Source organism: Brassica napus, chromosome C6, assembly GCF_020379485.1.
Source record: "Brassica napus cultivar Da-Ae chromosome C6, Da-Ae, whole genome shotgun sequence".
In the NCBI taxonomy this organism is placed as follows: domain Eukaryota; kingdom Viridiplantae; phylum Streptophyta; class Magnoliopsida; order Brassicales; family Brassicaceae; genus Brassica; species Brassica napus.
Window position 1 is genome coordinate 19,442,418 of NC_063449.1, and position 22,429 is coordinate 19,464,846.

General features: G+C 30.9%; 3 protein-coding genes and 2 long non-coding RNA genes across 5 annotated transcripts; all 5 read left to right on the forward strand.

Moving 5' to 3' along the window:
* Positions 1 to 4,167: 4,167 nt before the first annotated feature.
* On the forward strand, positions 4,168 to 5,409 carry LOC106404670. Its single transcript, XR_001281068.3, has 2 exons — positions 4,168 to 4,600; positions 4,971 to 5,409. It is a non-coding gene; the product is annotated as an uncharacterized LOC106404670 (long non-coding RNA).
* An 893-nt stretch (positions 5,410 to 6,302) lies between these two features.
* Positions 6,303 to 11,388, forward strand: LOC125588858. Its single transcript, XR_007325062.1, has 2 exons — positions 6,303 to 9,281; positions 9,628 to 11,388. It is a non-coding gene; the product is annotated as an uncharacterized LOC125588858 (long non-coding RNA).
* A 1,413-nt stretch (positions 11,389 to 12,801) lies between these two features.
* LOC106404396 lies at positions 12,802 to 15,699 on the forward strand. The gene is made up of 8 exons (XM_048759718.1): positions 12,802 to 12,836; positions 12,917 to 13,038; positions 13,137 to 13,221; positions 13,295 to 13,375; positions 13,497 to 14,015; positions 14,058 to 14,251; positions 14,336 to 14,924; positions 15,015 to 15,699. Exons 1-8 carry the CDS (start codon positions 12,802 to 12,804, stop codon positions 15,697 to 15,699), a joined length of 2,310 nt encoding a protein of 769 aa, XP_048615675.1.
* Positions 13,203 to 17,045, forward strand: LOC125575523 (ATP-dependent DNA helicase PIF2-like). Its single transcript, XM_048760767.1, has one exon. It carries the CDS (start codon positions 15,870 to 15,872, stop codon positions 16,854 to 16,856), a length of 987 nt encoding a protein of 328 aa, XP_048616724.1. The 5' UTR covers positions 13,203 to 15,869; the 3' UTR covers positions 16,857 to 17,045.
* LOC125588857 (ATP-dependent DNA helicase PIF1-like) lies at positions 16,913 to 17,771 on the forward strand (the record flags this gene model as incomplete). Its single annotated transcript, XM_048760768.1, has 1 exon — positions 16,913 to 17,771. A coding segment is annotated over one exon (594 nt), but the record flags the coding sequence as incomplete, so codon positions are not given.
* Positions 17,772 to 22,429: the final 4,658 nt, after the last annotated feature.

Consider the following 22,429-nt stretch of genomic DNA (forward strand, 5'->3'; position numbering starts at 1 on the left):
TCCTTAACAATGAATTATTTTCACTGTTATGTTTTTAACACCGAACCCAGTGCCCGTTGTTGGAAACGAGTTGGACTCGGCAGAAAACTGATTCAATGACTCCTCACTCTCTGTAAACTCGATTCGCGATGGTGTCGAGCATATTCTTTGGTGGAACATGTTCTATTTTTTAATTTCATTTAGCTCTTGTACACTTGATCCTTCTTCTTTCCTTATTTTCTAGTCATGTATGCCTTCTAAAATGTTTGGGTTCATGAAGGTGGGATATGTCTTTGTGCGATAATGTTACTTATATTTTTTGCAAATATATCTTTCACCATATAAATTGATAGATTGTAATCTTTAACATTTAAACATGAAGTTTATTGAGGATATACTACAATTTGCATGTTCTTCACTAGCTGGTTTGTGAGAAAGAAGAACACATTCTGAAAAGAATGAACATGTGTACATATTAATGGATGTACATGTGGATATTGTGAAACTATGTGTACAGAGAGAAAAACTGATGTACACGTGGATAATAACTTTATCGTACATCATATTAGTTTTCATATTGATATTTTTCAGCATATGTAGGTGTGGGCATTGTAATGATGATATTGTTTTTCGTTTATGACAAGTACGAAATTGTATGTAAATATAGATATGTAAATAAGTGCGTAAACTGAAAAATGGTTAGTGTACATGTGGACACAATGCGTTGATGTACAAGCGGATACCAGGTTCATGTGTACACGTGGACGATGTACATATGGACATCGTTGCAAATGTACACGTATGAATTACAGTTTGGCTTTACCGTGAAAAGAAAAAAAAAATTGTTTACACCTTGGTTTTACTTAAAAAGTTAGTGTAAATGTTGTCCATGTGGACAAGGGAAAGTGGTATCCATGCTGATTTTTTTTGGATGTACATGTTTTGATATATCCAAATTGCGAGCAAGTCATGTAACACAAAGAGATAAAATGGTCGCTACATTATATCCCTTGGTGCATGCATTACATGGCTATAGAAAAATACAGTAGAAACTATAAATTTTCAAGGACTTAAGGTAGAACCGTAAACTCCATTGCTAACACCATGTTTCATTTTACTTGTCTGGTTCTTCTTTTATTTTGAAACACACTTGTCTGCTTCTTCATAATTAAACATTGGAGTTAATCTTTCCAGCTTCCTCTCCTCTTCCCCTCCCTTACACTCCTCAAAGAAAGCCATGATTTCTTAACTGTTAAGAAGACAAAGCTTTCTTGTAAGATGAAACAATCCTAGGATCTAAACTAGACAATAGAGATTCTTCAAACAAATGCTTCCAAAGAGGTTGCTTTGCTTTATAAGAGAACGGGGCCCAACCTTCTTCTTCTTGTTCGACTCTTACGAGTTCGTAATCTTCTTCCAATTTCAATGCAGACCCACTTAGACGATCCACAATCCGATTCGGGTTAGGTTTAGCCCAAAGATTTGAATTTAGATTGGAGATAATAAGCTTACGAAGTTTAGGGCTTTCGAATTCGTCATCCACGCTATTCATAAGCTCCCATGTGTGATGACTGAGTCGCGAGAACGAGTCGCTTCTCGCTTGGCCCCAGATCTGGCGTGTTATTCCTCGAGAATGAGATAAGGGGAAGCGTCTATTGATCAGATGGGTTTTTGGATGCTTCGAGATCAATGAGGAGAGAGCCGTATGAGGTAGATGCGAGGGAAACGAGGTGGTGAATGTCACCTTTTCTAGCCTAGCGGAGGATGGTGAACCAACGGAAAGATAAAGCTTGTGGACTGCCGGAGAAAGTGAATTCAACATCGGTGAAGAAGCGGAAGATGCGATTAAAGAGACTGTAGTTCTCTTGTCTTGCAAAATTAATGGGGCTTAAACTAGGCATGAGAGACTTTGGCTGAGATTATACCCAAAGATGATATGGATGTCCACATCGGTGAACCTCGTCGGCGGTCAAAAAAATTTACAATCACTACTTTTGGTTTTATCGTCGAGCCAGAGACTCAAAAGAATAAGTCATTTTCTGTTCGATTAAACTGAGGGTATAATGGGATTATCAAAATTTGTACAGTAGCAAAAGTAGATAAAACTACCATAGTAGCAAGAAGTGTTCTATCTTGTAATAAAAAGTTAGAAACTGTCCTATAGTGTTAATAACTCAAAATTCAAATAGTTCTTTGAGATTAATAGGATTAGGTCATTATGTAGTTGCTTTAACTTTCATTGAGTATATGCCTATATGGATATTCTTATAGAATTAATATAATGCCCTCAATATCTATTTTCTCCATAGTAAAAATATTCATACTTCTCTGAGCATACAAATAATTCTGCCTCATCACTTCAAAGACACATTTGGTATATTCCACATGTTTTGCTATTCTCTATATATTAAAAGAAAAGTATTACAACATTTTAACTATGGCATATGTCATCATTATAATGCTTCTTAAAATCATTAGAAAAATATGTTGGTCTACTAATCATATATTATTATACTTCTCATTGAACTAACCATAAAATATAATTAACAATCTACAATTAATATTCTTCTTTCTTTCCTTAACTAAAAGCTACGAAATTACCAAAAATGAATAAAATATATTTGATAATTAATGATTTTAATAATAAAGATTTGATAACAATTTACATATCCTACATTATTTTTGTTTAATGTCATATTATTAAAATAAATTAAATAATCATATTAATTGTATAATAAAAAGTTTAGATTTTTATATTACGTTATATTTTGAATTTTTTTAAATGACTATAAACTTCAAAAACTGTTAAAAGTCTTACACTGAAAATTTTGTGATAGGTGGTTTAAATTTTTTTGTTATAATAAGATACAAATGATCATAAAACCATATGAGTAAAAATCACATTTAATAAATATTCAGATTAATATATAAAACATTAAAAATAATAAGATGTAAAAATAATTTGTATATAAAATGTTGCGCGGTTCTTAAAATAGTTAATGAGTTATACATCAAAATGTCATAAATAAATATGAGAATAAATTATTTCAATTTTTTTTTAAGACACAGCTCATCACACTTTAAAACATGGCTGGAACATTAGTAATATTGAATGGCATCACTAAATATTTGTTATAATCTATATGAGTTTTAAAACATGTTTTAATAATATCAGTTGTATCCATCCTGGTAGTTCACTCTTAAATTGATCTTAGAATATATTTTAGAACCTCTAAACTTATCCATCATATCCTCCATTAGGTAAATTGGTATTAATTTTTTTTTCAAAAACCTTTATTAGTTTAACTATTTAACAGAACATTGTTGGTTTTAAATTATATACTTTTAATGGAATATAACCTCAAGTTTGGAAATCATATATGTTTTAAATTTATGTGGTCTATATTCTTCAAATCTTGCATTATTTAAAATTTTGCATTTTAAGACTATTTTCTGCTAATTATATTAAATCATGAATTTTCAAATTTGAAGTATATATTAAGTGAATTAGTTTTAAAGGATTTTTGATTTGTTATTGTACCTTATTTTATATTGATAAGTATTTACCATATTTTTTAAGTAATTTTGATTTTTTGAAATTTTGATATTTCAAAATATTTAATAAGATACTGATTTTCTATATTTTTATTGGTAATTTTAAATTCTATCTGAATAATTCCCTAGTCATATAGCCTCGACTTAAGGAAACTTTTGTAACTAATCAATACTATTAAAATTGAAAGGTTTTTTTTGAGATCCTCTTGGAGTTTCGAAGTATTTACAGATCTCTGCCACTGTTTTATTAAAAACCTATGTTTTTTTTAGATATATTCAAAAAATTAGTTAGAGAAAAAGACAAAAATAACACTAAATCAAGTTTTTGTTCTCAAACTAGCAATCAAGGTTAAAAACCACAAAAATAGCACTTAATGTTTTATCAAAAGTCACAAACTTAGGGTTTAGAGTTAAAGGAATGAGTTTAGGATTTAAGGTTTAGGGTTTAGGGTTTAGAGTTTAGGGTTTAGGGTTTAGGGTTTATGGTTTAGGATTTAGGGTTTAGAGTTTAGGGTTTAGGGTTTAGTGTTTAGGGTTTAGTGTTTAGGGTTTAGAGTTTAGAGTTTAGAAATGAGGTTTTGGGGATAAGATTTCAAATTTTGAAAAATAAAAAAATTAAAATTTTCAAAGGATAAACTTAGAAATGTGCTATTTTGGTCATTTAAGTTTTTGAGTGCTATTTTTGTGATATAAACTTAGAAATGTGCTATTTCGGAGATTTGCCCTAATTAGTTATTGTTTAATTTATTTTCCTTCTCAGTAATTAACTCAAATAATGCAACAAACTATTAATTTTAATTTCCTTCCCTTTTAACTTCCGCTCCAACTTATGTTCAAGTAATCAAGTTTATGATTGATTGATACAGAGGTGATTATCCAGATCTATGGTTTCTATGCTGGGTGTGAGGCGAATCAATCAAGGTCTGTGTATTCTTTCGGTGATTTCTGGTATCGATGATGATACCTTCGATGGAGATCTAAGGTTTTGCAATGGAGAATCTGCACAGATCTGCAAATCGGTGGTTTTGAGAGTGTATTCAGTCATTTCTTAGGGGCGAAAACTAAGGTACTGATGTTGGGTCTTTCTATTGAGAGTACTGAGATTAATAGATCTCAATAGCACACCATAGTGTTTCAAAAAGGGAATTATATCATGGCGATTAAATCTATAATCTATGATTAAGATCTTTGCGATTAATAGAGGATTATCGAAATCCACAAACTCTATAATCGGCTTGAAGTGATTCGACAAAAGTTAAGGAACCTGTCTTAGAATTTTTGGTATCTTTATATATGGTGTAGATTTTTAGATTTTGAGAATAGGAACTAATATGGTTATGCAACTCGGGAGTCTTAAGGGTAGATGCAATTATAATCTGAAGACAGCAATGAGTGGTTGAACTAAAGATTATGTGGGTGTTAATTTTGGGTTTCAGGATTCTCAAGATCGTATTAGGAGTTTTTGGACAAGGAAAAAAGATCTCCAAGACGAAGTTGTGAAGAATAATCCATGGAGTTTTGAGGTTTCTAATTGTGGGACGACAAGAAAAGATTGGAAATTTAAAGAGGATCTTTGTCATGCCTTTATTGCCCTTAAAGGTTTGAGGTCAGAGCCAATAGCGTATAGGGAGTTTGAATGTGGTTGGAAGACTAGGAGGTTGGTCTTTTGGTATAAGTTTTGATCTTCTTATACCATAGTATTACCTCTCCGAAGTTATTTCGTTTCCTTTGGTGTCTCTGGTGAAATCTCTTCTTTAAATAACCATATCAAGATTCAAAGCAGTAGATTGGAAAAGGATTGGTTTCTGAGTATACAGTTTAGTTGCTCAATGATGGTGATGGGTATAATAAAAGAGTGGAGTGTTCTACGGTTGACCTTGGTAGCAGCCTCACAATGTACGACTGTTTCATACAACTGATATTGCTGTATCCAAGTAATAAACAAGGTGCTATCTATCTATACTATTATTTGCGAAGTAAATTTTTGCAACGGAACTCTCACGTTAAAAGTTAGAGCGGTTAATATCGTTTATATCCTTAATGAATAATTATATAAATTAGTCAAAAAATAAAAACGAATTTTAAATCTAGCTTATTAAAAAGTGATTTAAAATTAATAATAAATCGTTTATACCCTTAATGAATAAATTATATAAATTAGTCGAACATAGAACGAATAAATTATATAAATTCGTCGAACATAAAACGAATTTAAAATCTATCTGATTAAATAAGTGATTAAAATCTATACTATTATTTTTGAAATAAATTTTTGCAACGGAGCTCTCACGTTAAAAGTTAGAGCGGTTAATATCATTTATACCCTTAATGAATAATTATATAAATTAGTCAAAAAATAAAAACGAATTTTAAATCTATCTTATTAAAAAGTGATTTAAAATTAATAATAAATTGTTTATACCCTTAATGAATAAATTATATAAATTAGTCGAACATAAAACGAATTTAAAATCTATCTGATTAAATAAGTGATTAAAATTAATAATAATAAGAATTAGCTATAATATAAATAATTAAAAACGAATTTCTATTAATAGTATTATATTTATATATATATTAGATAATTGACTATAAATAAATATAATAAAATTTTCAAAAATAAAAAACATGTTTTAAAACATAAGATAATTCTTAGATATATTCTGTTGTTATCTGAAAATAATATTTTATTATAAAATTTATAGTTAGATATAAAATAATTTATAGTTAAATAAAATATATTTTAAAAACATAAGATAATTCTTAAATATGTTGTGTTTTATCTGAAATAATATTTTTTATTATAAAATCTAAAGTTTAATGTTTGATTTATCTTTTTAAAACATAATTAATAATTTATTATGTTGGTCTTGATTTAATAGTTATAAACAGATAACACGATGGCCGCATGCGGGCAGAACACCTAGTATAGTTATATAAAAGAGTGTAGTAACAGATGTCTTAGTTGGAGGAAATCACGTGATTGGTTTGAACTGTCATGGCTGTGGTTTTTACAAGAAGTTTTTGTTAAAACTGTTAAAGCTTTGTGTAATAATGAAAAGGGTTTTAAGAAAAAACTAACGTAACAAATGAAAATAACAAAAAGTGGGATGTGAGAAATTTTAGGAGAACTTTGAGGATTTTTAAACTTTAAAAATCTGATTGAAAAAATAAATTTTGGAGATTTTATAAAAAAGTAAAAGGCTCTGAAGTCTAACCCAATCATACTCATTGTTTTGCGGATATCACTTGGTTTCCCTAATCTTATCGGTAGAGACGATGTGTTAATAGCTATTTGAAATGTTTTGGTGGTACATATATTACTAGATAGTAATATGCGCAGTGTGCGTGAAGTGAATTAGTTTATTAGATTATTTATTGTATGTTGTGCTAAGAGATTTGTCGTATAGTTTTTTTTAAGGATGAATATTCATATATCCGTTCGAATTCAGTTGATCTATTAGGATTTTTGATTTTTAGAGTTAGAAATTTAAATCTTATTCGAATATTTACAAATTTTGGTTTGTACGTGGTTCAAATATTGTGGGTTCAGTTCGGATTCGAGTTTGGATACATTAATTACACATTTTTTTAACAAAAATTCAAATATACTTACGTCTTCAAAATCCGAAAATAAAATAGGGATGACTTAAAGTGGAATGACTTAATTTCTAAATCAAATTAATTTCATGGTACCATAAACAAATTTAAATAGGGATGACTTAAAGTGGAATATGCCATTGTATATAAATCCAAGCGTGCAGAAACTTTATTATAATATAAGATTTGCGTCATTATAAAATAATTTATCTATATTATTAAAATACAAACATTATTCAATATCAATACAATTAAAACAGCATCCCTTTTTTTGACATCCCCTTAGACTTTATAAGTATTTACAGTAGACTTAAATAGGGATGACTTAAAGTGGAATATGCCATTGTATATAAATCCAAGCGTGCAGAAACTTTATTATAATATAAGATTTGCGTCATTATAAAATAATTTATCTATATTATTAAAATACAAACATTATTCAATATCAATACAATTAAAACAGCATCCCTTTTTTTGACATCCCCTTAGACTTTATAAGTATTTACAGTAGACTGCCACTGCATATTTATTATTAATGATTTTAATTTATGTTGCACGATTCATGGGATTCATGGGCCACAATAACAACCAAGGTGATCAAAATTGACAGCTGGGATCAGTACAGTAGACTACCACTGCATATTTTTTATTAATGATAATAAAGATATTAATTTATGTTACACGATTCATGGGATTCATGGGCCACAATAACAACCAAGTTTATATTCTGAAAGTATATTCTCCGAACAAAAGTTCAACATATTTGCGGAATAATATGATAATATATTTCGTATTATAACAAACCCTAATTCCCAAGGCGTGGTGTTTCCACTCCTTTCATATATAAACTAATACTGGCCATAACCAACCTTACACCTTGCTAAACAACAAACCTTATGAAAATGAACGCTACACCAAAGCTCTCTTACCTGTCCGATATCAGGCCGTACAAGCCTGAATGGTGGGTCCAAGTCAAGGTCCTTCATACCTGGAAACAACACAGTGAATACGGTGAAACCATGGAAATCATTTTTGCTGACAAGAAGGTAAATACAGTAGACTGCCACTGCATATTTATTATTAATGATTTTAATTTATGTTGCACGATTCATGGGATTCATGGGCCACAATAACAACCAAGGTGATCAAAATTGACAGCTGGGATCAGTACAGTAGACTACCACTGCATATTTTTTATTAATGATAATAAAGATATTAATTTATGTTACACGATTCATGGGATTCATGGGCCACAATAACAACCAAGTTTATATTCTGAAAGTATATTCTCCGAACAAAAGTTCAACATATTTGCGGAATAATATGATAATATATTTCGTATTATAACAAACCCTAATTCCCAAGGCGTGGTGTTTCCACTCCTTTCATATATAAACTAATACTGGCCATAACCAACCTTACACCTTGCTAAACAACAAACCTTATGAAAATGAACGCTACACCAAAGCTCTCTTACCTGTCCGATATCAGGCCGTACAAGCCTGAATGGTGGGTCCAAGTCAAGGTCCTTCATACCTGGAAACAACACAGTGAATACGGTGAAACCATGGAAATCATTTTTGCTGACAAGAAGGTAAATGATTTTGATCTTTTTTTGATAGAAGAATATATAATATTCCAGTTTGTTAACAAATTATGATAAAACAGTTTTACTTAATAAAACTCTGTTTTCCTTATTTTAGGGAAACAAAATTCAAGCATCTTGCAAAAAAAACTACTTGCTTAGTTTGGGTGCCGAATGTCGTGTGGGTGAATGGAAAAACCTAGAAAATTTTGTGATTACTCCAGCAGGAGGTGGATACCGACCTACCAATCATCCTTATAAGCTGTCGTTCATGAAGTTCACCTCAATTGAACCATATGAATACAATAATATCGATATGTTTCTGGATTTAGTGGAGTTTAGAACTATATTGAGTGGACAGCTAGACAACAATTTCTTGATTGGTATATTTTAAAAACGTTTTTTTATTGTAGTATGTTTAGTTATTGTTTATTAATATATTGTTTGTTTTGTTTTATCTAGATGTTGTGGGGCAAGCCATAGATATTGGAGAAAAGTTAAGTCTCCAATGTAGTAATGGGAAAGAAAAAAAGAAGATTGAATTCACTCTCAGAGACATAAAGTAAGTTATGATATGACAAATTGGTCACGTTTTATAGTTAATGAATATTTTATTGATTTTGTGTACTTGGAAAGTTATGATATGAAAAATTGGTCAGGTTTTATTAGGTTTTATAGTTAAAGATTTTTGACTATCAAAAGCAGATCAAAATCAATATTTTAAGAGATAAAATATGACAAATTCACTCTCAGGGACATAAAGTAAGTTATGATATGACAAATTGGTCACGTTTTATAGTTAATGAATCTTTTATTGATTTTGTGTACTTGGAAAGTTATGATATGACAAATTGGTCACGTTTTATAGTTAAAGATTTTTGACTTAACTATTTTCTATTTATTTGTAGTGATGAACGCATACCATGTTGTCTTTGGGGGAACTTTGCTGATACTTTGGAATCATATATAGAAGAAGCACAATTGGGAGTGGTTGTATGTTTGATCAGATTTGCAAAAATTGGATCATTTAGAAGTAAATATCCTTTACTACTCTTAAATAAATTAAGTTAATCTTTTTATCTTATTATTAAATAATGATATATATATATATATATATTTGCTTTAGGTAAACTCCAAATTTCAAATGCTTTTGATACCTCTCAATTATTGATCAATCCACCAATAGAGGAGAGTGCTGCATTGAAAGAAATGTTAGTTATTTTGATACTCTTTAACGTTTTTACGTAGCTCTTTTAGAGTCTATGACTAACCATTTTAAAATAATATTTTACTTAAAAATGACATGGCCAGGTTTAAGTGTGATACAGCAAACATGTCAATTGTTGAATCAAACGATCCTAACAATCAGATGGTTCGTCACGAGACTAAGGTGATCAAAATTGACAGCTGGGATCAGTATGATGATAAAACCGTGGCTGAATTATTGACTTCTACACAGGTTTATTTTTGTGCTCTGATTTTAATTATTTTAAGTTTTCATAACTAATTTTTTGGTTTTTTTATCTATATATTCTTCTCAGATTGGGAAATGCAAGGTTGTGTGTACAATCTATGCTGTAGATACCGATTTCGGTTGGTATTACTTTGGATGTGACATATGCAACACTAAAACTTATAAAGTTAATCAAAGATACATCACATCTGGGAAGGAATTAGCATCCCCTCTGTTTTGGTGTGAAAAATGCAATGACAATGTTACTAATGTGTCTCCTAAGTATGTGAATATATTTCTTTGCGTCATTAATCTTTGTTAATCCTGTCCTTTGTATACTCGGTCTATAACTGTTTTGATTTTTCAGATTTAAGGTTCACTTGCTGTTAAAGGACGATACAGGAACCACCAAATTCATGCTTCTTGATTCCATTGCAAATGGAATTATAGCAGAAAGTGCTGAAAAAATCCTAAAAGGATCATTGATCGAGGTAAATTCGAACTCATAATTGTGTTGTATATTTATGCTTTTTTCATATTTGACAGCACTAATTTCGTGATTGTTTCTCTAGATTGAATATCCAGAGCTGTTGCCCCAGTCACTTAGAGATGTTATCGGAAAGACATATAAGTTTGGTGTTATCATTGAAAAGAACAATGTTGCTTATGGATCTAAGAGTTACAGAGTTGCAAAGGTTTGGTCTATCAGCAATATGCTAATGGTTGATTCACAGTCAGAGACTAAGTCTGCGCTTGATACCACCCTCCCTGTGGATGAGGTATTTTATTTTCTTTATTAAATTAGTAACCTATATGATTGATTGCTTATCAATTCTATAAATAACTATACTTATTATTTTTCTTAGATATCTCTCCTGACTGACGGTGAGGAAAGTTCTGTGACTTTAAAAACACCAACTTCTAAGCGATCCCAAGCTATGAAAGATGATGTTCCTGAACTCACCTCGACATCGAAAAGGCAATGCGCAAAAAATATCAAGATCGAGAAATAATCAGTTGAGGAGATGAAGATCAAGAATTTAGTTCAATTTCCTTTGTGGTTTTTTTAGTTTAGAAAAATAAGTGTGATCTTTTGAATCAACACCTTATAAATGTTGCTTTGTTTATTTTTTTCATCATTTTAGAAATAATTGTGATCTTTTGAATCATAAACTTTTAATTTGTTCTCTTTTTTATAAAAATAAATTTTATATTATATGATCATGGCTTTACCATTAGTTGGTTAAATTTTTTTTTTTTTTTAAATATGCTTAGAAATATGTTTTTAACTTTCATGTGACCATGGTAGTAGAAACGAATCCTAAATAATAATATTTTAATATTAAACAGCTAAATTATAAATGATGCAAGCATATATCTATTAAAGTAAAACAGCAGCCGTTTTTCTCAAAGTAATAATAATATGGATTATATATTTATGAGATTGTTAACATATCTTCACACATACACACCAAATCGTCAATGCAACTATTTTTTTGATCTATTCTTTTTTTTTTTTTAAATATATATATTTCACTTAGTCACAAATGTTTAAATAGATAACATTCTCTATATTGTTATATGTTTAAAACGTTTCGTATTGTACACCATATCTAAGGAACATTGGTATAAAATCCAAACTAAATTAAAATATATTATCTAAACTTAACAACTTTACAACGATAAACTAGGATAATATATGGAGGTGGAGTGGTATCTAATCCAAACTGTTTTTAAAATATCATATCTAAAGACAGTTAAACAACTTTATAAACGATTTTCTAGAATAATATATTTTAGTTGTAACTTAAACAGAACTCAGAATGTTTAATATCCCTAGAATATTCCAAACTGTTAACTAATTTAATATGGTTACGATTCTATTAATTTAGCTTCTTATTCAGCTATATAAATATCACCTCAAAACACAACAAAATGTAGCCATTCAAAATATCTGAGATTTCTAATGTGAAATACTCTTATGGATACCATTTTCAACATCAACAGTTTAAGTGATGTTTCTCCCATCAAATTTGCATGGAGTATTTTGGTGAAATTGCTTCATACGTGGATTTCAAGTTGTCACCAATTTGGTTCTTCTCTTGAGATGGTGTTAACAGACATAAATGTGAGAAAATATAGTCTCTCTATTATCTATATTGTTGTTTTTGCTATATTAATTATTAAATTTGATTTTTTGGTTACATGTTTTAGGGTGTCAAAATCCATGCCAGTTGCAAACAAGAACTACTTCAACGAGTCGAGAGACAATGTGGGGTTGGAGAATGGAAAGTTATTACTAACTTTACATTACGTCCAGCATCTGGTCTTAACCGACCCACCAACCATGTTTACAAAATGGAGTTCATGGAGCAAACTTCAATAACCGATGGTAATCTCACATGCAAAAATATGTTCATCCATTTACATGATTTTGACAACATTAAAAATGGTTCCTGTGATGAGCGTTTTCTTATTGGTAAGTTATATTTTGTTGTCGCACTTGATTTTTTTTAATTTTGTCTATTTATATGAACTGCAAAATAACAAACCTTTTTACATAACAGATGTGATTGGCGAAGTCTTAGACTTTCGTTGTCAAAATATTGTTAAATTTGGAAGGAAAGAAATGACCAAAGTGGAGTTTAATCTAAGAGATATCAAGTAAGTTTAGTTACTTTAGTTTAAACAGATGTTAACTATTATTGTTAAATCTAATTTATTTTATTAAACTAAAATTTTAGAAACCAACGCATCCAATGTTGCATTACCGGTAAATCAGCTGAGATATTTTCCCAAAAAGTCAAACAATCCAACAGTGGAGATATATGTTTAATCAGATTTGCTAGAGCCTTTAACTACCAAGGTATAATGATATTATTAATTTTTTTTTACGTTCCTATATTTTACTTGTGGTTAGCTCTTTGTTAAAACGTTTTTATACCTGTTTTATATGATTTTCAGGAGAGTGGAAAGTAACCAATGCATTTGATTCTTCATTGGTGTTGATCAATCCTGATATCAAAGAAGCTAAAGCACTTAAACAAAAGTGAGTTAATCCTATTATAAAATTCAGTATTTACTGCATTACACAATTTGATTGTTGCTGTATTTTCTTTTAGGTTTCATGGTGATGCTAACACCCTTGAAGTGTTTCAACATATCAATGAGAAGATTGTGATCCATGAGAAGCGCCAGAAATGGTCGCAATATCCTTTCAGAACCATTCAAGAGATGAAATACTGTGATAAGGTTTTTTTGATTATAAAAATATCATTTATTATTTATTATCAATTTTATAACCTTATTTTGTGTTGTTTGTAGGGTGGAAATTACAGAGTTATTTGTTCGGTTTATGCTGTTGATCCCTGGTGACTTTAATTTAGAGATGGACAACCGTGATATTGTTTTGCAAGAGAAACAAACTGGTTGGCTTAAGAGAATAAGTGAGATACATCCGTCTTATCTCGCACTTCAGTATCCGCTCATTTTTACTTATGGCGAAGATGGTTTCAGACTGGGAATAAAAAAGAGAGCCACACCAGCTACAGAGAAGCTAAAGAGGGATCACATTAGTATGAGACAGTGGTTTTCATATCGACTGTTTGAAAGAGATGGAGAGTGTCAAACGCTGCTGCATTCAAAAAGATTGTTCCAGCAATTTTTGGTTGATGCATTCACTACCATTGAGACTAACAGATTAAGTTATTTGAGGCAAAATCAAGTATGTTTGAGGTCTGACGGTTATGACTCAATCAAGCAGGCTGAGAACCAAGGCAGTACAGATATGAGTCAGCAAGGACAGCGATTTATTCTGCCAGCTTCCTTTACAGGAGGACCAAGGTACATGAAAAATAACTATCTGGATGCAATGGCCATTTGCAGACATTTTGGTTTTCCAGATCTTTTCATCACATTTACATGCAATCCAAAATGGCCGGAGATTACTAGATATTTGTCTGAACGGAAATTGAAAACAGAGGATAGGCCAGAAATTGCTTGCCGAATATTCAAAATGAAGTTAGATTCTCTAATGGAGGATTTAACCGATAATGAGATCATGGGAAAAACTGTTGCATGTAAGTTTTTTTACATCAGTCATGTTTCATTTTAACACTTTTAAGTAATATATACATCCTAATTTTATTTATCTTATTATGCAGCTATGTATACTGTTGAGTTCCAAAAGCGTGGTCTACCACATGCTCATATATTGTTATTCATGCATCCCAGCTCTAAATTCTCTACGACTGACCACATTGACAAGATAATTTCAGCAGAGATTCCAGACAAATCCAAAGAGCCAGCGATTTATGAAGTGGTGAAAGACACGATGATTCATGGCCCTTGTGGAATTGTTAATCCAAATTCACCGTGTATGGAGAATGGCAAGTGTTCTAAGATGTTTCCGAAATCGCATGTAAACAGAACAACAGTAAACAAAGAAGGGTTCCCAGTTTATATGAGACGGGATAATGATCGTTTTGTTGATAAAAATGGTTTCAAGTGCGACAACAGATATGTGATACCCTATAATAAGGAGCTATCTCTTCGGTACAGAGCTCATATTAATGTGGAGTGGTGCAATCAATCGGGGTCTATCAAATACTTATTCAAGTATATCAATAAGGGTCAGGACAAGATGACTATCACTGTTGAGCCGCCAACAAAAGAAGCTTTGGAGAACAACGTGAACAACCAAAAAGCAAAGGAAGAGAATAAAAATGAAATTAAAGACTTTTTCAAGGGCAGGTATATTGATATCTCGCATTTGATACATTTATATACTTAGTTTTTTAATTTTGTTTTCTGTTTATGGATCATTCTTTTTTTTTATTTTAGATATGTATCTGCGTGTGAAGGTTCATGGAGAATTTTGAAGTTTCCAATTCATTACAGATCAATACCAGTGGAGAAGATTTCATTCCATTTGCCAGGGAAGCAAATAATTGTATTCAAGGATGATGACACTTTTGAGAAAGTAACAAGTCGTGTGTTGATTCAAAACACAATGTTCTTGGGCTGGTTTGAGCTGAACAAGGTTAGTGCTATCGCTAGGAAGCTTACTTTAGCAGAAATTCCTACGAGATTTATTTGGGACAAAAAGGAGAGGAAGTGGAAAGACAGAAAAAGAGGTTTCAATATTGGGAGAATTAATTATGCACCGATTAGTATAGAAGAAGCTTATTATCTGCGTGTCCTGCTTAATATTGTTCGAGGACCAACCTGCTTCGATGACATCAAAACATATAAAAATGTCCTTTACCCTTCTCACAAAGAGGCATGTTTTGCACGGGGTTTATTAGCAGATGATCAAGAATATATAGATGATCTAATCAGGTCAAGCTTCTCAAGTTCTGCTTACTCTATGCGACATGCTTTTACTGTCATGCTTATGTCCAATAGTTTATCAAAACCAGAAAGAGTTTGGGAGGAGACATGGGAGATTCTTTCCGAAGATGTTCAGTATAATCAAAGAAACCAGTTTAACAGACCAGGTAACCTAAAACAATACGATTATACTTAATTTTTAACACTATATATATATATATATATATATATATATTGTTCTTATTTGTTTTGCTATTTTCAAAAATAGGATTGTGTCTGACTGATGCTGAGAAAAAAGAAGGTGCCCTTATTGAGATTGAGAAGATTCTGAGAAGTAATGGAACTTCGTTATGTAACTGGAAGTCAATGCCAAAACCCTCCCGCGATGTTAATGCTTCTCAAAACGTTTTGATAATGGATGAGCTGAGATATGACCGACAAGTGTTAAGAAATGCACACGATACAGACTTTTTAAAGTTAACGGACGAGCAAAAGAAGATATATGAAGAGATCATGGATGCTGTTTTAGAAAAAAAAGGAGGAGTTTTCTTTGTCTATGGATTTGGTGGAACAGGAAAAACGTTTCTATGGAGGTTATTATCTGCTGCTATTAGATCCAGAGGAGAGATTGTTTTGAATGTTGCTTCAAGTGGTATTGCTTCACTTCTGTTACAAGGAGGAAGAACTGCACATTCAAGATTCGGTATACCCATCAATCCTGATGAGTTTTCTCTGTGCAATCTTACACCAGGGACAGATGCTGCTGATTTGGTAAAAGAAGCATCTCTAATCATTTGGGACGAAGCACCAATGATGAGTAGACACTGTTTTGAGTCATTGGATAGGAGTTTAGCAGACATTATGAGAAGTGCAGAGAAGAAGCCATTTGCAGGAAAAATTGTTGTTTTTGGTGGGGATTTTAGGCAAATATTGCCTGTTATTCACAGTGCATCGAGGGCTGAAATAGTTTTAGAGTCTCTAAATTCATCATATCTCTGGAAACACTGCAAGGTGCTCAAACTAACAAAGAATATGAGGCTGCTATCCACTGATATGATTCCCGAAGAGTTAAGAGAATTGGAACTGTTTTCTCAATGGATATTGGATGTGGGAGATGGATTAGCTGGTGAACCTAACGATGGTGATGCACTAATCACTATTCCAGATGAATTTCTTATTAAAGATTCAGATGATCCAATAGCATCAATAAGCAAAGAAATATATGGAGATGCAACAACTCTACAACAGAACAAAGACCCTAAATTTTTTCAAGAAAGAGCGATTCTATGCCCTACAAATGAGGATGTGAACCAGATTAACCAGCATATGTTAGATGAACTTGAAGGTACCTAAATTATTCTATTTGTTAAATTGAGAGATTTTGTAGGTTGTTTGTTATGATTAACTAAATTTTTCTCTGTATTGCAGGAGATGAAAGAATTTATTTAAGCTCGGACAGCATTGATCCATCTGATACAGGATCTGTTAATGATCAGGCTCTCACTCCAGAATTTCTCAACACTATCAAAGCATCAGGTTTACCAAATCATAATCTCCGGTTGAAGATTGGATGCCCTGTGATGTTGTTGAGAAATATTGATCATGATGGAGGACTGATGAATGGGACAAGGTTGCAGATTATAGATATGTATGAATTTTGTGTGAAGGCCAGAGTTATTACAGGAACTCAAGTTGGGAAAATTATACTGCTTCCTAGATTGTCCATTACACCTTCAGACAAGAAGTTGCCATTCAAGATGAGAAGAAGGCAACTGCCAATTGCTGTGGCTTTTGCTATTACCATTAATAAAAGTCAAGGACAGTCTCTCTCAGAAGTTGGAATATTTCTACCTAGACCAGTTTTTTCTCACGGGCAACTCTATGTTGCTATATCTAGAGTCACATCCAAAAAAGGTTTGAAAATCTTGATTGTTGACGAGGATGGAAAGCCTCAGAAACAAACCAAAAATATTGTTTTTAAAGAGATTTTCCAAAATCTCTAATTTTAGAAGTTTAAAGACTATTATATACTGATGTTTTAATGAAGAGACTTGCTTTTATTTCTCAACTTTACGTGTTTGATTGTGCTACAAAATAAATGCTCTGGACCTTTAGGAAAAGTTTTGAGCATAAAATAACAATTTACGTTTTACAGAGTGACCATCTATGGTTGTTTATTCTTCTATCAAAAACAGCATAGAAACAATATAATTATATTATAATGTCTATATCAATATCTAGCAATAGCAGTATAGAGTACTAATACGTATCATATATAACATCTAAGCGTCAGAGGTGTTACTTACTTTGTGTTTTATCCTCTGTGAACGATCTGATTCCAATGTCCATCACTACATACTTTGTGTCATATCATCCCAGCAAAGAAGTTGTATTTGTAGCATAGTGTGTGATAATTCCTGTATATAGCAAAGAGGAACATCTAAGTTGAAGTACTTATCTATAAGTATTTATCTATAAGTCTTTTACATACGGTTTACGAACATCGAGTGTTTAAGATACTTGAACAAAACAATAACTTATCTTCATCATTAAAAAAAGGTGAACTCTGGAAACGCTTTCCACCATACTGGATTACTGAATGCAGAGTATTATGTGTAAAAAATACACTGATCTTCATCCTTTAGCACACCATGCCAACTCCTGATCATTCAACCAACAAATAACCTAATTTCAGTATCACTTTTACTTCTTTATCGATTTGAAAAGCAACAGAGATGCTTCTTTACCTGACATAGAAAGGGAATAGTAGTGTCGTATTTTGTCACTGAACCATAGGTTAATCTATGGACGGTAGCTAGAATTCTCTCAAATTAGACTCTTTGTAATAGTATAGATTTATCTCCTTTGTCATTGTAGTGTCGATCTATAACCAACGAGTGAAATAGTATTGTTAAAAGTATCAAAAACAAATTATAAGAAAATACTTTGAAATCTTGATCATCCTTTTACCTGTGATAAAGTATGAGTCAGATGCTTTATGAGACCAAAAACGAACCCAACTATCTTTTATCCGCAAAGCTGATTCAAAGAACCCTAATAACTTTGATCCGCAAAACTGATTCAAGAGAAAATATATTTGGTAGTATTAGTCTTTATCTTAACAACTTTTTTCCTACCAAAAACCAAAAAATATAGTTAGTCGTCGTATGGGCAAAAAGATATTTGCTTGAAAGCCCACTTTATAAAATATTTATGTGACAGAGATTTAAACTCCAAACTGTTAACAAAAAAAACTCCAAACTAAATTAATATGAATTAGAATCGTGGTAATTTTAAAATAAACAAAAAAAAAGACAGTGATTACCGATGTTCCTGGATCTCCAATCTACAATTGTTGTCCTGCAATCCAAAATTGCCAGCTTCAATCACAAAGGAGAGACATAAAAAAAAACTGATCATATTAGAACTCTATAATCTGACAAAAAAAACTTACCAATTGTCAAGAGGAGGTATGTTTGAAAGATCTCTTTCTGGAAAGCTTTGATCCTTTATCTTCTCAATCCATCCTTAACCGTTTGTGTTCCTTTATACGATCTGAAAGACGGATAATTTTCTTCGGTGTTTCCAGAATCGTCGATTTGGACGAAGAGACCTTTTGTTTTTTTTTTTTAATAAAGACATGACTTTCTGTCTTTTCTTTCTCGATAACTTAATTAGGCAGAACACAATTTTAAAATAATTGTAAACATTGGATTTATTCGGGCTTAGCTAAAATGTTTGTCTGAAGCCCACTTCATGTTTTACAAATGAGAAATAGACAATGGTCAATAAATTTAAATTATATGAATTATAAGCCCAATATTAATTAATGAGATGGAATTTTCGTTTTGAATCCATTAAAAAAGTATATAATAAATTTAATATGATATCAAACCAAATAAATATATATTTGTATGGCTGAGTATGATTAGTATTTCTGTTATAATTATTTTCATTTAGTTATTGTTCCAAATGCAAAACACATGTATAAAATTGATTCACCAAAATTATATTTTTAAGGAGTGCAGTAATAAACAAACTAAAATAATCAACACAAAATACAAATATTTTCATCCAACCATAAACATATATATTCATTTTTGTATAACATTACAAATTAGAATAAATTAAAAATTTACCAAGAACCAATACAGCATACAAAATATCCAAAATTAATCAGATAAAAGCATATAAGCTCCAATCCACATATATATATATCTTTAAACTTAAAACACAAAAACACAACCGAATTAAAACAAATAGTCCCGCGCTTTCCAAAGCGCGGGTCAAAATCTAGTATCAATGATATTAGATGTTATATCACAAAAAGAATGCTATTAAATTTAGTTTTAAATTATCATATGTAATTAAGAATAATTCTGTCATATTAAGATATAGTAGAAAAATCTTAAGATGAAAGATTAAAAAAATTAAATAGGTAATTGTCAATATATTAAATCCTTAAATAGTCTAAAATTGAACAAGAGTTTGAATATTAAATGGTCTACAAATTTAGCTGTATGAGCATGTGGTTCCATTTCAACACGTACAAAATGCAGTAGTAACAATCATTCTATTGTTATTTTTGAAAATATTAGATATATCATATTGATTTTATACTATTTTATAATGTATTTTGTATAACGGGTCAGGAAATTTTATATAATTAATTCCATGTAGTGTTAATCTAATTGATAGTTAGTACATATGTGTATTCATTTGAATATGTTTATTTTGTATATTTGCTGAAATAAAAATATTTATCATTTTATCAAAAACTTAAATCTTACCTAAATAAGATAAATTTCATTTCATTAAAATCATAAAACTTAATAAATCAATAACAACATTTTGAAATATGTGCAATAAAAATAATCTGATATTTTGTTTTTGTACAGGTTAAATGACGTTTTTAAAATATTATGATCTTGCATTTTAGCACATGTTAAAATTTTATCTGATAAAATAATCTATTAAATATATAAACTCAGGTGTAATTTATCTTTTTCCATAATCAATTTTCATGAATAAAAATTCATATTTTAGGACAAGTTTTAGTTTTAAATTACGATTCCGTGTTTTTGGCACGAGTTAGACCTAAGAAAACAATGAATAAAATATTTTACAGTTTCTGTTGAAATTTTTGTTTTTACAAACCCAAAAACTAAATATCTATCATCGTTAAACAGGATTTCGGTTTTTACTCACAAATTTAATTATTATTTGTAGATTTAAACTTTTACGGTTATAATAGATTTAGGATACAACATTTATAAGAACTTATTTTGCTTCTAAAATTTTAATATTTAATGTATGGTGCCGGAAAAAATTCACTACTAAAATTTTAATACACTTATAAATGAATAAAAATCAACAAAAGAAATCCCGCGCTTTAAAAGCGCGGATCAAAACCTAGTACAGTTTAAAGTCTTTGGAAAATGTATTTTTAGAAAATATTGCATTTTTGAGAATTATATCAAGTTAATTTTTAATACTTTCTTTTGTTTGATTATTTTATTTTAAATTGAGGTACATTTTATTTTTAAATATTTTTTTTGAATTTTTTGTCATTTTTAAGATATTAAATTATAATGTTGATTTGACATATTTTGATTTATAGTGTTAAATCCTATATGAATATTATTTATGACTTGTATCTTCAATTTCTATATAGTATATATTATGTATTGCTACTGATGTCGGTAGAGTTTTTCATATTTTGCACTCAGCTGCATCATTATCTGAATTCTGAAACATCTATACAAACATAGAGCAGGATGAAAAATATCAAGCCAAGGTATTTGACGGTTGATATATACCGTTTTGGGAGTTTTGTTAGTGGAGCAAATTCAATCTGTTTTATGCGGTCTCAAGAAATTAGGACATTGGCTACTTGTTTCATTCCCGCAATGGAAGAAAATAGACAGAATGAAAGAATCGATGTTCTAATCAATTGGAGGAAGGTAACCGCAAAACTCGCAAGGAAATGTGTGAACCTCAAAAGGGATTTCATAACAATGTTGCAACTTCATTCTTAGACCATTGAACCATTGTTTCGTAGTCAAGTATAGTGACCACTGAAGTAGATGTGTAATTCGTATTTGTGTTTGTAGTAAACAAACGTGTATGTATGTGCAAATGGTATATGGAGTACACAGAACCAAATAGACTTATTTTGAATTGGCTACCTTTTTAACTCCCGACCAAGTTGCCAGCTCTCAATTTGTGACAATAATATAAACAATTTTTTTTTATAATATAAACAAATTAAACTTCACATTAGAACTTAAACACACATCTGGGACAAATTTGTAACTTATATATGGACTTCAAATGATTTCAAGTATATACGACACTGGCTGAACTTTCTTTACTTGGTGGTCTTCGAACACTGACTCTGGCACCACTCTCAGTCCTCCGTTCAAGCTATCTTCAAATCCTAAAAGAGGTCATATAAAACCAAGGCGCCAAATCATGAAGATCCTGATTTAGATTGTACCAAATTCAATGGGCCCACCGTATCTTCTCAGAGGAGTCTGGAGAAACTTGCGGCTTAAGAAAGCTCGGTATGTCTTCATTTATTGTCAGCCCAAAAGTGGGCTTAGCAAATGATATGCTCACAGATCCTGCAGGTTGATTATAAGTGAGCGTTGAAGCTGAGTTGTTGTATTTTCTCTTCTTTGTCCAGCCAATGAGAACCCGCTTGCCAGAGTTGTGGTTTGAGATAAACCGGTGTATGGAAACTCGCTTCAAGTAGTCGCTTGAGATGTCTCCGATAGCGTATGGAGAATAATTTCTGTCTCGGCGGCTTCCTTCGAAAACAATGAACCAAATTACGAATGAGGAACCGGGGTTTTGAAGCATCAGTGGTCTATTTGTAGCTTTGATACAATAAATATCGTTGAAGGTAGCTTGTTGTATTACAT

Bases quoted from the DNA above. Each gene is read 5' to 3' on its own strand.
- LOC106404396 (XM_048759718.1), top strand. From the start codon at position 12,802: ATGACCAAAGTGGAGTTTAATCTAAGAGATATCAA. The intron at 12,837-12,916 runs GTAAGTTTAGTT...CTAAAATTTTAG, and splicing joins TTTAATCTAAGAGATATCAA to AAACCAACGCATCCAATGTT. The intron at 14,016-14,057 runs GTACATGAAAAA...GGCCATTTGCAG, and splicing joins TCCTTTACAGGAGGACCAAG to ACATTTTGGTTTTCCAGATC.
- LOC125575523 (XM_048760767.1), top strand. From the start codon at position 15,870: ATGCCAAAACCCTCCCGCGATGTTAATGCTTCTCAAAACGTTTTGATA.